The sequence below is a fragment of the Trematomus bernacchii genome, unplaced genomic scaffold (assembly GCF_902827165.1).
Source record: "Trematomus bernacchii unplaced genomic scaffold, fTreBer1.1, whole genome shotgun sequence".
Taxonomy (NCBI): domain Eukaryota; kingdom Metazoa; phylum Chordata; class Actinopteri; order Perciformes; family Nototheniidae; genus Trematomus; species Trematomus bernacchii.
In genome coordinates this window covers 24,341,870-24,359,099 of record NW_022987739.1, presented here as the reverse complement: position 1 = coordinate 24,359,099, position 17,230 = coordinate 24,341,870, and the positions used below count along the sequence as shown (strand labels likewise).

The following is a 17,230-nucleotide window of genomic DNA, read 5'->3' as shown; positions in this document are numbered from 1 at the left end:
TAAACCCAACAACTCTGCAGAAACATCTGAAAATCGTTCAAAACATGTTGTCCAACAACATCACAGACTTATTCCACCAAGATGCTCCACAGGAAGCTATTCCTGTCTGTGGACATCAGACTATTACATTCCTTCCTAGGAGCGTCAGGCAATCTGAGTCGATGCTGGCACATGATTTATTATGTTTTAATATATAATGTATTATTTAATATTTGTTTAAAATTTTGTATTGAAATGTTTTACTTTAAATTCTTATGTTTATATAATATTCAATTTTATTGTATTTTAACTTTTTATGTTAATATAAATATTGTATTCTTTTATTTTACAAAACCCAATAACCCTCGGTATACATAAGGTATTTTTGATTCTGAAAGTGTTGTATAATATATATCTGCTCTACACTATAGAGTAATAATAAACTAGGTTTTTTATGATTCTAAACAAACTGAACCTCCTATTAATTTCAAATGCACTTAAATTAAAGTAAGTAAGTCTTTTAGATTGTAAAACACATTTTCAAATTATCAAAACAATATGCCATCTGTACAAATATTTAAACCCAAATTGTAAGTGGAATTATCAGGTACTCTAAATGTGGACACAGACTCCCAGCATGCATCAGTACCTGTGAGGGGTGGAGGTAAGGCTCCGGCGAGGCCAGGCTGGTCTGGACAGAGAGGCTCTTCTCCAGCAGGGCCTGCGGGAAGCCCAGCCGGTCGAAGGTGTGGCGCCTCCAGTGGTGCCCGTCGCTCTGCGCCAGCGCCTCGTCCTCGCTGAAGGCCCTCACCACGGGCCCCGGTAACGGCAGAGGCAGCGCCCCGTCGCTCTCGTACCCGTCTTTTGAACATCCGCCCTGGGCCTCCCCCCTGCCCTGCCCGGAGTCCCAACTGCTCCTCTGCTTCATCACCTGCTGGGCCTCCCACGCCAGCCGGGCCTGGGCCAGCATGGCCTCGGAGGCTGTGCCCGTCAGCTCCCCCTCCGGGCCCCCGCAGCGGGCCAGCTCCTGGGGGAGGGACGGCTTGCGGCTCTTGCGTTTACGGTTACCTCCGGGAGAGAAAGCCCCCGGACCGCCTGTGGAGGAAGAGGAGAGGGAGTGGGTCTGACTGGAAGTCCAGGATATGGAGTCCTCATAGAGCAACCTCTGGCCCCCCTCTCCACCCTCCCCACTGTAGTCCAGCAGAAGGCGGGGGTCCCTGATCAGAGACTGGCTGTGCTGCAGGGTGTACGACCCTCCGTATGAGCCCCCGAAGCCCCCCGTGGTGCCGTAACGCATCAGGCGGTCGGCGGTCTTGAAGCGGGGGCTGGAGGATGACTGCTCCACGTATACCAGCTGCTTGACGTACTCCTTCCCCACGGGGCTGTACTCCAGACTCTGCGTCTTCTCTGGACACTTCTGCCTGGTCAGAACCAGCTGGCCGTAGGGCGACTGGCCCTTGTTGGGGGAGTGATAGAGGGGGCCCGAAGTCTTGCGAGCAGGTGACTTCCCGGTGCCGTAGAAGGCGGAGTCGGCGAGGTGCATGTCGGTTGGAGGCTCCTCGTAGATGGGAGGGGGCTGGTACTCTGATGGCGGCTCCTCGTACAGCGGGGGTTCGTAGGCGTAGCGGGGCGAGGGGGGCTGGGAGTCGGCGGAGGAGCGGCGGTTGGTGCCGGTGCCGCCCAGCTCGGCCCGCTTCAGGTAAGGAGACTGACGACGCTCGCCGTAGAGAACGGGGGAGCCTTCGGGATCTGTAGGAGGGTTTCCTCCAGAGCAACGGCGAGTTCGTGAGGCGGTGCCCCCTCCAGAAGGAGGACCAGGGGTGGGGGGGTCGCAGGGAGAGTAACCATTTCCCTGGTGGGCCAAGAAGCTGGGCTCTCTGTCTGTCACCTTGATTAGCATTCGCTCCTTCGTACCGGTGTTCCACCTGAAGGGGGAAGTCCTGAGAGAAGAGGAGGGGACAGAAGAGAAAGACTGATTAAGAACCGTCACATTAGGCTTTTTATTTATTACACACAAATGACACATTTGTCACAGGGGGCTTTAAAGTGTATAAAGCAAACAACACCCTCTTGCCTTTAGACTTAGAGCAAAGCAACAGAGGAGGATCCCTCTCCCAACATGGATAGACGTGCAATAGATGTTGTGTGAACAGATTAAAAAGTTATTACATCTGCAACATACACATACAAATGATAGAAATTATAAGAGAGAGAAAAAGAAAAAGAAAAGATGGATCCAGGCGGATATTAACAATCTTCAAGGTGCCAACAAAAATATGAAGGTGGGCCTCAGGCACGAGTCGAACATGGCAACAGGTGCAGCAATACTGGCAACCTGCCAGGAGAGAGACACACATTTCTTGGAAGCTGAGTTAGCACCATGCATTGTGGGGAAATGTAGTGTATCAAATAGAGAAAAAGAGAAAAGAGAAAAGAGAAGTCACCCTACAGTCGAAGCCTATAGCAGCATAACTATGTGATGGTTCAAGGCAAGCCTGAGCCAGCCCAAACTACAAGCTTTATCAAAAAGGAAAGTCTTAAGCCTACTTTTAAATGTGGATAGGATGCCTGCCTCCCGAACACAGACCAGGAGCTGGTGCCACAGAAGAGGAGCTTGAAGCTGAATAATCTGGCTCCCATTGGACTTTTGGAGACTCTAGGAAACACCAGTAACCCCTGTATCACCCTGGAACTAAAGCCTGACTTTGGGGGCTTTGTAGACTAGGAGAATCATTTAAGATTATGATTTAATTATTATATTCTTTGTGCCAAGTGTGATATTCATCTACAGGGCCATCTACTTTTTCCTGCCAGAACATAATGCTGTTCTGTTCAGGGTAAATTAATAGAAAACCAGCATTTAAAAAACATTGGTGGGCGTGGCTACTGATCCAGGTTGTACAATTTCTATTATGGATGCAAGAGTTTAAAAGCTTATCAGCTTACTCTGCAGTTGTTTTTTTAACACCAGAGTGCAACACTACGAATGTATTTAAGAAGACAATTCAGGCAGACAAGTAAAAGACCTAAGCAAAACACTGAAATGAAACAGTGTAAATCCTGCTATCCTATGGAATTCTGTTTGGCTCGTATATAAGTTATATTACTTTTCCTTATTAGTGCTCATCGCTCAGTTATTCCTCTCAGAGAGTGGCCCCACACATTCTGCTTGTTTGTCGAGAGGGGGGGAGGGATGAGGATGAAAAGGTGAACTGGGCAAGAGGGGGGGGAAGTGTGACATCGATTGCAGCATTGGCCACCTTCCGTGTCCAAATACTTCCACACACTGATCCCCAAGGCCATTGCTCAATACTGGCAGTGTGTGTATGTATGTGTGTGTGTGTGTGTGTATGTGTATGTGTATGTGTATGTGTATGTGTATGTGTGTGTGTGTGTGTATGTGTGTGTGTGTGTGTGTGTGTGTGTGTGTGTGTGTGTGTGTGTGTGTGTGTGTGTGTGTGTGTGTGTGTGTGTGTGTGTGTGATTACTTGTTGATGTTAATATGCATGTGTGTGAGAGAGAGCGGGAAACAAAGAGGGCAGGATTATAGGCCTGGCATCCATCGCAACATGCTCCAGACTCTGAGCTAACCCACTCTTTCTCTTTCTCTCTCAGTCCATCCTCCTCTCCACTCCAAGCTTCCTCTTTATCCATCGTTCCTCTTTTTCTATCAACCAACCAGCTCTCTTTGTGTCTCATAACTACACAATGAATGATCTTCTTTTCTTCTTATCCTTCATTAATCTGCCTGGAAATTCATTTCTGTTTTTCAGTCAGCTGTTAGTGACTGGGGTGTTAATAGGGGACCAACCAGGGGGTCATTTCCAAGTGTCCTATATTCTATATCATGTCTGATTTTAGTGACCAATATGATATATTGGACTTGGTTTGTAATTTGGTAAATCCAGCAGAGTGTGCTCCTGCTACAATAAATGAGAAAAAATAACAAACAGTTTTTACATTCTCAGTGAAATGGCTATCCCTAGGCCTTAAGTCTTCTGAAGCCACCAGAGGTTAAAAAAAAATTATGTTTTTTTTCAATCTGCTCTGATTGGTCAACTGGCCAGCTCCGCTTTCATTGGTCAACCTCTTACAGATACACGCTTCTTAGCCTATCATGGACAGGGTTTTGTCTAAATGCCAAAGTGATGCCAGAAAACAATATTTCTGTTCGTCAAAAACTGTATAAAAAAAAGATATATATATATATATATATATGAAAATGGTGTCAAATAGACCGTCAGACGGCGTATACAGCTTCGTGTACGTCCGCGGCGCCATCTTGTATACGGGCAGTGGCGGCGCCAGAGCATTTTTGTTGGGTAATCTATGGTAGGGCTAACCCATACAGTGGTGGTGCTCAAGTCAGTATTTGCAATGTAATTACATACACGCTATATCGCCCCCCTTGACAGTGAAACGCCACGCGTGAGGTTTAGATTATTTCCCTGTCTCAATCAAAATGGAACTGTATGAAATAAAACGGCACATTTGTCTTGTAGTAAATAAAAAGGGATCACTGTGAACGTGACGTATGATAGTACACGTTGAAGATCCAATGGGGATACTGAATGGCGGTTTCGATTGATCTCAATCAATAAGGCATGATGCAGATCCAACGTTGCGTTGCTCTGATTGGCTGTAGGTCTATTCAAATTGCATTCGGAGGCATTTTGATCTGACCGCGGCCGCGCTGATATTATAACGCCAGAGAATTTCCACACCTTTAGTGTATAAAACTCCCCCACTACTTAGACTATTCCTTGCACCCCTCTTATAGCATAAGCCCGAATGGTCTCAACCATAGTGCACTTGTTGTTACAGCACGATCAGTTTGTGTGCTGTGGAAACGACCCGTATATTTTCGCAATCCGTGTTCTCAACATTTAGCATTTCGCTTATTATTTAATTGAATTTGCATCACTTTTCATGGTGGGGCTAAGGTGGGGCTAAGCCATTTCTTGGTATGGCTGTAGCCTACCCCAGCCATACCCTGGCGCCGCCACTGTATACGGGCACCATGTTCTTGCAAGAATTGATATATCTTATATACAAGATCAGCGCCCTCATACTATGTTTTTCTAGAAAAGCCCCTGACGTACAATGTGTTGGAAGGCTAGCAAATAGATGCTCGACTGTTACATAGTGATGTCATTAAGTTACGGAAGTAAGAAAAGGAGTCCAATGGAGGCGTTTCAGGCAGGGGGGGGGGGATGTGTTTGAGAGAAACTCTCTCTGGAGGGAAGACAGCGATATTAGCCTTTGCAGACCATTTACATGCACAACAATCTATACAACACACTAGAGGAAAGGGAGAGCTGTGGATATTTGTTATGACTTACATAACACATTTACTGTCACTGCAGCTACAGTTTAAGGGAAGAAAAGATAACACTATCTGTCACTCAATAAGTCACTGATGTAGTCACCATGACACATTTTTGCCTCTCTGACTCAAACATACACTGAAAGACTTGGTAGGCACTTCACATATAATGAGCAATGCACATCTCTAAGCCATCTGGACACCCCACACACACACACACACACACACACACACACACACACACACACACACCACACACACACACACACACACACACACACACACACACACACACACACACACACACACACACACACACACACACACACACACACACACACACACACACACACACACACACACACACACACACACACACACACACACACACACACACCACACACCACAACACACACACACACACACACACACACACAACACACACACACACACACACACACACACACACACACACACACACACACAACACACACACACACACACACACACACACACACACACACCACCACACACACACACACACACACACACACACACACACACACACACACACACACACCACAAACACACACACACACAACACACACACACACACACACCTCTAAAACTGGATGTGTATTTTAGCCTCATTGATGTAAGGCTGACTAACCAGCACCATATTGCAACGCTCTTTTTTGGTGCAGCTCCAATATGTCTGTATAGCAGCATCAGTGTAAACCGTCAACTACTCCAGGCTATCAGCTTTTGATTGGATGGTGCCTTGTCATTCCTCCACTAGGGGCATTTATAGGCCAGTATTTCTAACTTCCCCACAAAGAGCAAATCTTGCTAGTCATGCCATCACCGTTCCAGAAATGAGTAGTTTGAGATGAAAGTATCAGCAGGAGTTAGAACTTTCCTGATCTATTTTTAAAATGAATGTGGATGGCCTCCCCCTCACTGCATCCTGCTGACGCTAAAATCCCTCTCCAAGAATTATTTCTATTGTGTGTCTTTGTGGTCTCGTAAAAAAGGATAGTACAAATAATGGTATTGGCAAATACAGTAGTCTCGAAAGGCATACTCAATAAAGTGTTGGAAGCAGTTGCATGGCGTGAGAAAGAAGCCTGCTACACACCGGGCCAATTGTCTGTTTGGATAAAACAATTGCTGTAGTTTTCTAATAATACTTGTGTGTGTCTCTGAGTGTGTGTATGCACGTCTTTGCACGATATGAAATGTCCTCTGGCAACATGAATTCACTGTGCAGTATGTCTCTGCGGATTGATTCTGACATACAACAGAAGGACTAAAACACAGACTACAAGTAAATGCACCACTTTTCATTTGTCCTCTCCTTTCTTTATCCTAATTTCTGTCCTCCTCCCTCCCTCCCCCTTTAGTTTGGACCCTTGGTGCGTGCGGGGAGGTAGAGCTGTATAAGGTCGCAGGTCCCTCTGTCACAGACAAACTGCCTGTCCCGCTAACAGCATCCATCCCTCCAGAGACCATCTGCCTGACACTCAGCTCTCAGTCTACATAAAGTGGTGAGTATAAGAAAACATGGAAATCTCAAACACTTGTATTAACCACAAATCTTATTTCAGGCTTCTAAACAAAAAGACATTTCGAAAAACGTTGACTGTGAGATGAGGGAACCCTTGCTAACTCATTGTTATGGTGCATGCATATACACAGTTAAAGAAAATCAATTGTAAGATAAACAGCCAAAAACTATTATAAAAAAACGATTTAAAAAAACAAATAGATATACCCAAAAACTACATACAGTATACTATGACAAATCATGTGCAGTACTGTTATGAAAAGTGGGAAGCTGTGCAGATATTAAGAGAAGTAGCATGTGTTCAAATGTGCAAAGTATTCGGAGGGTTGTGCAGAACTGGCAATGCTTGAATTAAATAAATAAGAACAAGATATTGTGTACTAGGGGTTACCGAAATACCGGTTACTGGTGGCCACGGTATACCGTACCGAAATCAGATCCGGTTTTCGATACTTTTTATTTTTTATTTATTTATTATTATTTATTTTTTATAAAAGTGAGGCGTAATATCCTTAAACTCGCGCCCAAACCGTTGGAATTACGATGTCAATTTCGCCGTGAAACTCCGCAAACGAGTCACTTTAGAAAAGTGTGGCTGCATATGACTGCCAGTCTGAATGGTGGGGTCTGTAACCACTGCCAGTCTGAATGGTGGGGTCTGTAACCACTGCCAGTCTGAATGGTGGGGTCTGTAACCACTGCCAGTCTGAATGGTGGGGTCTGTAACCACTGCCAGTCTGAATGGTGGGGTCTGTAACCACTGCCAGTCTGAATGGTGGGGTCTGTAACCACTGCCAGTCTGAATGGTGGGGTCTGTAACCACTGCCAGTCTGAATGGTGGGGTCTGTAACCACTGCCAGTCTGAATGGTGGGGTCTGTAACCACTGCCAGTCTGAATGGTGGGGTCTGTAACCACTGCCAGTCTGAATGGTGGGGTCTGTAACAACTGCCAGTCTGAATGGTGGGGTCTGTAACCACTGCCAGTCTGAATGGTGGGGTCTGTAACCACTGCCAGTCTGAATGGTGGTGTCTGTAACCACTGCCAGTCTGAATGGTGGGGTCTGTAACCACTGCCAGTCTGAATGGTGGGGTCTGTAACCACTGCCAGTCTGAATGGTGGGGTCTGTAACCACTGCCAGTCTGAATGTGGGGTCTGTAACCACTGCCAGTCTGAATGGTGGGGTCTGTAACCACGCCAGTCTGAATGGTGGGGTCTGTAACCACTGCCAGTCTGAATGGTGGGGTCTGTAACCACTGCCAGTCTGAATGGTGGGTCTGTACAACTGATCTGTAACCACTGCCAGTCTGAATGGTGGGGTCTGTAACAACTGCCAGTCTGAATGGTGGGGTCTGTAACCACTGCCAGTCTGAATGGTGGGGTCTGTAACCACTGCCAGTCTGAATGGTGGGGTCTGTAACCACTGCAAGTCTGAATGGTGGGGTCTGTAACCACTGCAAGTCTGAATGGTGGGGTCTGTAACCACTGCAAGAACTTTATTTCTGGGAAAGGTGGCAACCTCCAACCAATGCTGTCTCGTATGGCAACCAAGTACCTTTGTGTTCAGGGAAGCAGCGTGCCAAGCGAGAGAGTGTTCAGTTCAGCAGGTGATACCCTACGCTGTGAAAGGGCCCGTTTGGATCCAGAGAGCAGATATGCTCATCTTCTTGAAGATGAATGCACAAAACTGAACTGTGATAGGATTTGTTTTCTTTCATCAGGCAAATGTTGATTTTAATGATGCCATTTGTTTTATGTGCAATGCCGAGATCTCATGATCCTTTATGTGTTCTCTGGTCAGTCGAATCTCAGGTTGAATATTGATTATACTGGTGCTATTTTATTTTCCATTGACAAGATGTGCTATTCACGCCTGATGGTTGATATAAATGATATTGCAGAATCTGTTTTCTTCATAGATAACTTGTTTTCATTGTTTGTTCAGTACTAAAAGGTACAAGTCCCCACAATTTAATTTCATATTAATTTGACATGTTAACTATATAATAAAGCGCTTCATGGGAGTAATTGTAGGATGATTCAATTTGTCCCTTATGCAACATGAAAGTATCACGATATGTATCAGTTGAGTATCGGTATCGTTCAGTGGTATCGGTATCGGTATCGTAAAAAAGTCAACGATATGCAACCCTATTGTGTACATAGTGTGCATTAATGTACACTATTAGAACTCATCCCTGTTCCACTCTATTGCTCTTTCACAATTATGGATACAGCAGTGTTTCAGGTCTGTCGGCACTTAGTTAAGGTTAGGGTTAGGGTTAAAATGGCAGGATTGGTCTCGCACATCTCTGTCACTATACATATTCTGGATGAGCCAAGCATGTCTGTAATGGTCTCTAAGAGCAGTGATTTACTGCTGCTTTGAGTGTATAAACTGGTGTGCGTGTTGTGTGTGTGTGTGTGTGTGTGTGTGTGTGTGTGTGTGTGTGGTGTGTGTGTGTGTGTGTGTGTGTGTGTGTGTCGTGTGTGTGTGTTTAGCCTGCTGGAATAAAGAAGACATTACAGGACACTGTGACCCCCGACCAGGCATTTCCACCAATCACTGCACCACTGCGGCAGATTACAGCAAACCAGCAAACTGAGAAACTAAGACTGCGGGGGGGTGGTGTAGAGGGTTTGAAGGTGAGAGAGGATAGAAATTAATAGACAGTGACAGTAACAGAATGGAGGGGAAGTGGTGATAAGAGCGGACACAAGGACAGAGAGAAAATCTTATTTTGACCTTTAGAATAGTTGCATGTGAATTGTGTTTATAGAAAGTGGCCTTACACTTGCCACTTTATGTTGAGAGAGAATTATAAAGTCACGTGAGAAAATGTCTTCCCCTTCTCATTTCTTATTCACATTGTATTGTTCACATGCAGAATGTTGTTTTTCTAAGTCACTATTTAGCCTCTCCTATCCAGGCTGAGATGTTGTTTTTAACCATCACACAGCTAGGATTACCAACACTCAAGTAACAAGAAGAGTAGATTTTAGGGGTGTAACGGTATCCGTATTCGTCCCGAACCGTCACGGTTCGGACGTCACATGCAGTCACACGACGAATACGCCTTTTTTTATGAAGGGAAAAAAGTCTGTCACACTATATATAATCCAGGGGGCGGTATTGCGCCTAAAAGCTGTTTGCCAGCCGCCCTTAAACAACAAATGAAGAACAAGAAGAAAACACAACAAAACGAACAAAATACAAGAAGAAGAGAAGTTAGTGTGGCGATTTCAGATAACAAACTAGAAGACCCACCTGCTTCTTTTAAATCAGCTGTGTGGGAAGTTCTGGGAACATTTCGGGTTCCCTGTGGACTACAATAACGATGGAGTGCGAGTGGTGGATCGGACGAGGACGGTATGTCGGCGTTGTTCGACAGCGACATGCGACATGCTAATGGTAACACACGCCAAACATGCTAAATCATATCAGAAGGCATCACCCAGATTTGCCAATCACCGGAGCCCGGCGAAAGACAACAGCAGTTCAACAGCTTATTCCCGCTGTTTTTAAGAAGCCAATAGACATGAAAGCCAAGACCAAAAGAAATAACGGAAGCTATTGGCATATATATTTCAACGACTATGCGCCCTTGAAACACTTTCTTATTATTTATTTTGTAATATTTTCAAGACATTCTTTTTAGTTTTACAGCTTGATGAAAGCCATTATAGATAATATGGCCATCCGAGTGTGTGTGGTACTGTTTGTGGTTTGTTTTTAACGTGTAATACAGTTAAAGGTGCACAAACTTATCTCGTGCCCTCATTGGTCATGTGAGCGTTCGTGTGTGTTGGAGGAGGGGCTCTATAAGGAAGTGGCAGATTTTTTCCCGGCTGTGTATTTTCAAATTCTAGCGCACTCGAGCTGGTTTCTCCAAAATTACCTACCCCACCTTTAAGTAATTAAAATGTTAGAGTTCCTTATTTTTATACTGAAACTTGCACTACTGTTCAAATATAAATAACAACAAACCTGGAATTATGCATTTGGGACTTTTTTTTGCTTTTTCTTGTTGTACCGAACCGTGACCCCCAAACCGAGGTACGTACCGAACCGTGAATTCTGTGAACCGTTACACCCCTAGTAGATTTGTCACACTTTTAGCAGGAGATTAGGAGGTATACAAAAAACCGAAGCAAGCCGATAACAAAAACTGGAAGAGACGAAAACACAAGAGAACCAGGCAAGGTAACAAAAGTAGAAAACAAAAGGAGGAGGATGGCAACACGAGGAATCAGCCAGCGATGAATACAAACAGATATACACACAGAATAAAGGCAAGTATACACACAGGAATAATCACAGTGACAAGACACAGGTGAAGAAGCTAGGTAAAGACACAAGGGCAGCAGGGTGATTACAAAACAGGGGGAAAAATCAGGGTGGGGCTGACAATCACAACAGGCGGGAAACCAGACATGACACAGGGGGAGAAAACCTTTCAAAATAAAAAAGGAAAAACAGATGTTGACGAACTGAAGACATGATTGCAGGGATTGGCTAGACTTCCTAGCAGGGACTTCCAAAATATTTAATTGGTTTTCTGCTTGTAAAGAATCTATCGGAGAGCCTACTTTCAGGTGACCAACCTGAGATCTTACCTGTCTGCTTCCTCTCTGTTGCCCTGTTTGTCAGAGAGCTCCTGGTCGAGGGAGGAGGAGGTGCTTCCCTCTCGGCTGACCCCGCTGTTTCGTCCCGGGCTGTTTTCAGCTGACGCTCTGCCTCCTCCTCCGCTGGCGGGGCGGGGGATGGAGGCATCTGTGTGCTGCTTCAGAGTTTGCAGCTTGGCCAGGGGGATGATGTCGCAGCTTTGGGGCCGGTGCCACACTGTGCGCTGGGTGGAGGCGTTGTAGTAGTAGAAGCGCGAGGTGTTGGGATCAAACAGCTCCCACCACTGGTTGTCCCCGGTCCGCTTGATGCACACGCCCTGCGGAGGGTCCCACACACACTCGCCCGTCAGTAGGTTGGCGTACATGCGCTCCCGCGTGCGCGGCTCGATGATTTCCACCCATTCCAACCTGCAGGAGATCAGAATGAGATTTTTAGCAAATTGACTGTAAAGTAAACTGTGACCTCTGACTAGTGGAGGTCTACATCATACGACTGAAACCAATTAACTGCAAACAAGTGTAAATACCTCAAAGAGAAGCAGGAGCACATTTGATTGACACTTCAGGAGCCACATGCCTTATTTAGAGCTAGACAGGAACTAACTAATTGGAAAAAAGCCCTCAGAGACTGCTGACGTACTATGTCTGCACCAGCCTCTAGTGACAGCCATTACAGAACGACCACAGGCAGGGTTTTCAAACGTTGCCATCGATCAAAAAGCTATAATAAGATTAGGCAACAATGTAATTAAGGCAGAGCCTCTGTAAGTACCATAATGAGATTTTCCTTTGATTCCACTATGTTATGTATAGGGGGGACTCATGATAAGCTCTTCTTTACCACATGTATGCATAGACAAGCAGCTGCATGTACTGTAAGCCACTTGCACTTAGAACTCAGCAGCACTTGTTTGGAGTCCAATCAGAGAGTGCATTTTATTATTTGGAGCCAAATTGCATGCCAATCAGCACCAGTGCTCATAGAAATACCACACTCTTTTTTTCAGAAAATGCTCATAGTTTTTTTTACATTATTTAAATAGAAGGAACATAATGATATGACAATAACATGTTTTCTTTCAACCATGGTCGGGTTGTGGATGAGCCCAATACTTTGTGTTATGTGTATTCCGAAGGAAACAAGAGGGTTCACTTGTTGGACAGTCAACAGGGCCACGACAGAGGGGCCGGGGTTAAAAGGGCCCTCTGACCTTGAGATATTCTGCTGAATCGGACCATTTTGTTATGTGCACAGGCAATGGACTGCCTGGTTATTGTAACAATGTGAAGGACATTTCCAGAACAGAAATGATGAGCATTCACTTTTTCATGCCACAGTTCTCTTTGGACGGTAGCTGATAATGTTCTAATGATATAAAATATGAATTGCATGCTGACTGTCGTGTGACAACGTGCACTGTTTTGTGCATGCAAACATTTCAATTGTTTAGCGATGCATACTTTTCTTTCCGGGAAAGACACGGACATGTTTTACTGTGACCTTCACTTGTTTTCAGCCCAGTATTTGATTTCAACAATTGTACAACAGAGCAACAGAACAAACATGATATGTTCAGAAACAGAAGCAACAGAAGAGTAATGTAAATGACATTAAACCTTTGATATCTTGAATGTAAATGAAAGTGCAGCAGGTCTGTAATAGGCTGCATTACATGAATGCAAATGGATACACAGAGAAACCACATACAGCAGTATGAATAATAAAATGAAGGCCCACTCACGGAGCCCTGCACATAGCAGTCTGCTCTTGCATATGCCTGCATTCACACACACATACACATTCTCTCATGTGTCGTTAGTGCAGCTTCTTGTTTTCCAGGAAGTGGTAGGGAGGATTTAATATGACTCACACACACCCCCACATAACCAACGAAATATGGACACATCCATGGACCAATATACACACTCACTCAAGCTTGATAAGAGGTCAATCAATACGAATTTGCAGGAGAGTGGAGGATGATGAAGCAACTTAAGAGGAGGTGTTTCTGACAAAGCCTTCTGACAAACCTGGCATTTTCTTTGGCAGCCCAGCAGGTTTTTTTTATTTTTTAAAAGGAATGTATCCCGCTAACAAATTGCATTTTCTTTTCTTTTTTAGCATGCAGCTTCAAGGTTGAAAGAGATAACACAAATAATCTATAAAGTGATTTTTTTTAACACAAACACTGTCATTTATTTTGACTCGATTTGTTTATGTTTAAGACCTGAGTGCATTTTCCTGGCAGACCGAGAGCCCCCGGTAGAAGCGTCTAAATGACCCCTGAGCAGATCGAGATCTGCCGATACTCACTCTCTACCGATCGATCGGTGCTCTCTAAACATGCCAATCGCGAGAGCCGATCGCATGACGTAAAATACATGACACTTTTCTCTGTGCGCGGCAAAACAAGCTCGCCAAAATGGCTTCACCGGTCTGGCATTATTTTAAGGTGTCCGAAAAAGACAGTAAAAAAGCGGTATGCAACGTGTGTGTGAAGCAGAAGTCCTGCAGTTCCACCCGCTGTGACGGACCGGTGAGCGGAGCGAAACACACAAGAGTTAGACCTAACACACTTAGCTTATTTTATCTACCTCTGGAACAAGCTAAACTAGTTATAAATATATGTATTCTTCACTGTCGGGTCACTCATTACTGGATCAGTGAGCTGCATGAGATACTGACAGGCTGTCAGGAGAGGGAAGAGAGGGGGAGAGAGAGGGGGGAGAGAGAGAGAGGGAGAGAGGAAAAGAGAGTGCTTCCGCTCATTTCTCCCGTGTTATTATATTATCCAAAGTGGAATGTAACTTGAATAATGTACATCATTTGAATGTAATAATTAAGTTGATGTGTTGTTTGTGGAAGCTCCAGTGAATGAGGCCCCATTAACTGAGTTTTTAAACATCACTTTAAATGGAAGATTTAAAGTGATGTTTAAATCTTCCATTTAGGCCCCGCCCCACTCGATCGGTTATCGGCCAATACTGATTCCGGCGATCGGCGATCAGCCCCAAAATTGGCGATCGGAGCATCCCTACTTATTACTTATCGTAACTGCACATACAAGATATTCGAGTCGTGTCCAAAAGTCGTGTTCAGTGGCATTAAAACGATAAAAACGCTGCTGAAGGTTAATCCAATGTGTCTGTCACTTTGAAAACATTATTGATAATCCATAATTCCATTTTTATGTAAAAATCAGAGATTTCATATTAGCTGCTAATGGTAGCCACCAGAGTGTATCGCAGCTTCCGGTTCCGGGGCATTCTGGCTGCGCAGCAATCGTTCACCAATGGGTAATGTTTAGATGGATTTTAGGAACTTCCCCTCGATGCTACATGGCTCTAACGGTCAAAAAGAGATGTCAATCATCAAAATCGAACGAGGGGGGCCAGAGATATGGAAAATACACCCAAATGACCCCAGAAGTGTTTTTTTTTCTTCTAAATCTCTCTAAAAAGGTCAAATGTCACTTGTTTTGCATCAATCTTGATACAGGGTACTTATTATATGTTATAGTTTGGATTCCTAAAGCTTTTAGTCTACTATCCCATCATTCAAGGGTGGTTTTCACTGTAAGTAATGTCATATGGTCATTTGTTCTGGGAATGTCATTTTCGAGCCTGAGACCTGAAAAACAGGCTCAGGGCTAAACAGGTTAAAATAAATGCACTTTTTAAACTGTTAGCCTTCAATGATACATTGGCAATGTTGTTTGAAATAAAATACATATTGATGTTTACTTTGCTGGATTACTGATCTGTTCAAAAAGATATCTTCATCATTCTAGTACAGACCTGGGCATCGTACGGCCCCCGGGCCACATACGGCCCTTTGGTTGACTCTGACTGGCCCGTGTAAGGCTAATTGGAAATTACAAAATAAACATATTTTCTAACTTTACCTCATGCATGGACTAAAGCTGCATTGCTTTTATTTTGAAGTTGTTTTTTATTCACGTGCATAATGACGCAATACGTATATCAAGACGTGCACATTATTGGATCCTTGTCACAAGACGACTTTAGCCCTCAAAAAAATGTCCGCTAAAAAAAGAAAGGTAGATGCTGAATGCAGGGTTTTCAACAAAAATTGGACTGCTAAGTATTTATTTACTGAAGTCGGAGGTAAAACCGTGTGTTTAGTTTGCGGGGAGCAGATCGCCGTGTTTAAGGAGTACAATGCGAGTCGACATTACGAGACGAAACACGCGGAGAAATATAAAAACTTGACTGACGCTGAAAGGGCGCGGACATCGGAAGCTTTGCTAGCTAAGCTGCAAAAGCAGCAAGGCTTTTTTACCAAGCTTCACACATCCAGTGATGCAGCAACCATGACCAGCTTTGTGATATCCCACAAAATTGCTAAAAACAGTAAGCCGTTCTCGGAGGGGGAGTTTGTCAAAGAGTGCTTGGTGGACTCTGCAGCACTAATATGCCCTGAAAAAAAAAGCCGCATTTGAGCAAGTCCCGCTGTCCAGGCGAACCGTGACTAGAAGGATCGAGGACATTGCGGGGAATCTGGAGCTTCAGCTGCAACGTGAAGTGGCAAGTTACGACTTTTTCTCCTTGGCTTTGGACGAGAGCTGTGATGTCCGCGACACAGCCCAGTTACTCGTATTCGTCCGCGGGATAACACCGGACTTCAAGATTACGGAGGAGCTGGCAGCAATGCGGTCGATGAAAGGGATCTGTTCACGGAGGTAAACGAGTGCATGGACACGCATACATATGTGAACAAACATTTTCAATTATGAAGTTTACGAAATCCAGGTATAGATCCTCTCTCACTGATGATCATCTGTCAGCTGTGCTTCGCATCTCCACCTCAGACATTCAACCTGACTTTGATGCACTCGTTAAAGCCCAGCAGAGACTAGATTTCTCTCACTGAACAAGAAAAGAGAACTTAAAAACACCAAATGAGGTGGTTAGACTACAAATGTTGGCATGTAAAGGCACCAACTAGCAGTGAACTGGGACACTTTCTTTGGAAGCCTTTTTCTCAAAATCACAGTTCAGTGATGTTTAGTGACAGTTCAATATGATGTATCTTGCTTAATATTTGGAGTACAAAGACAATATTGTGATGTCTTTAGAATGCTAAGAACCTCTTTCCAACAGTAAATGAAACTCAAAATGTGTTTGAGTGAATGTGACTGAAAATGTTCACTAATATGAGTCACAAATGGTGAAAAACGTTCATTTTGTTTACCATTGTTTTGGGAAATTTGATTTAATAAATGACATTTTTTTGTAAGGCAACCTCACTTTTTCATTGCTTAACTATAACATATACTCTTACCAGCTTGTCAAAACAATGCTATTTACTGCTTTTTATAAAGAAATACAATTAATATTATGCAGAATTGAGTTCAGCCTTTTGGCCCGGCCCTCCACAATATTTTCAGTTTCTCATGTGGCCCCATGGAAAAAATAATTGCCCACCCCTGTTCTAGTATATACTAGGGATGGGAACGATTAATCGAATATTCGAAATTATTCAGGTATTCGAATAATTATTCAGGTATTCGAATGAGTTATGAATATTTTAATTAATTTTTTTTTTTTTGTGTTTTTTTTGGGAGGGATGCCTAAGTTGATTACATATTATCAAATTGAATAATTCAATGTATACGACAGTGCCATAGCTAAATGTGTTAGGTGACGTCTAAAGGTGTGTTTTGCTCCGCTCACCGGTCCCCTCACAGCGGGCAGAGCTGCAGGTGCTGAT

The 17,230-nt window shown here is 44.1% G+C and overlaps 1 protein-coding gene across 1 annotated transcript in view; it reads right to left on the bottom strand.

Moving 5' to 3' along the window:
- Positions 1-17,230, bottom strand: part of arhgap39 (Rho GTPase activating protein 39) — a 93,073-nt gene that overhangs the window by 13,151 nt on the left and 62,692 nt on the right. The window contains exons 2-3 of the mRNA XM_034146161.1: positions 11,488-11,904; positions 629-1,919 (exon numbers count right to left, since the gene is read on the bottom strand). Coding sequence (XP_034002052.1) covers positions 629-1,919; positions 11,488-11,904 — 1,708 coding nt within the window. The remainder of the gene's footprint in view (positions 1-628; positions 1,920-11,487; positions 11,905-17,230) is intronic.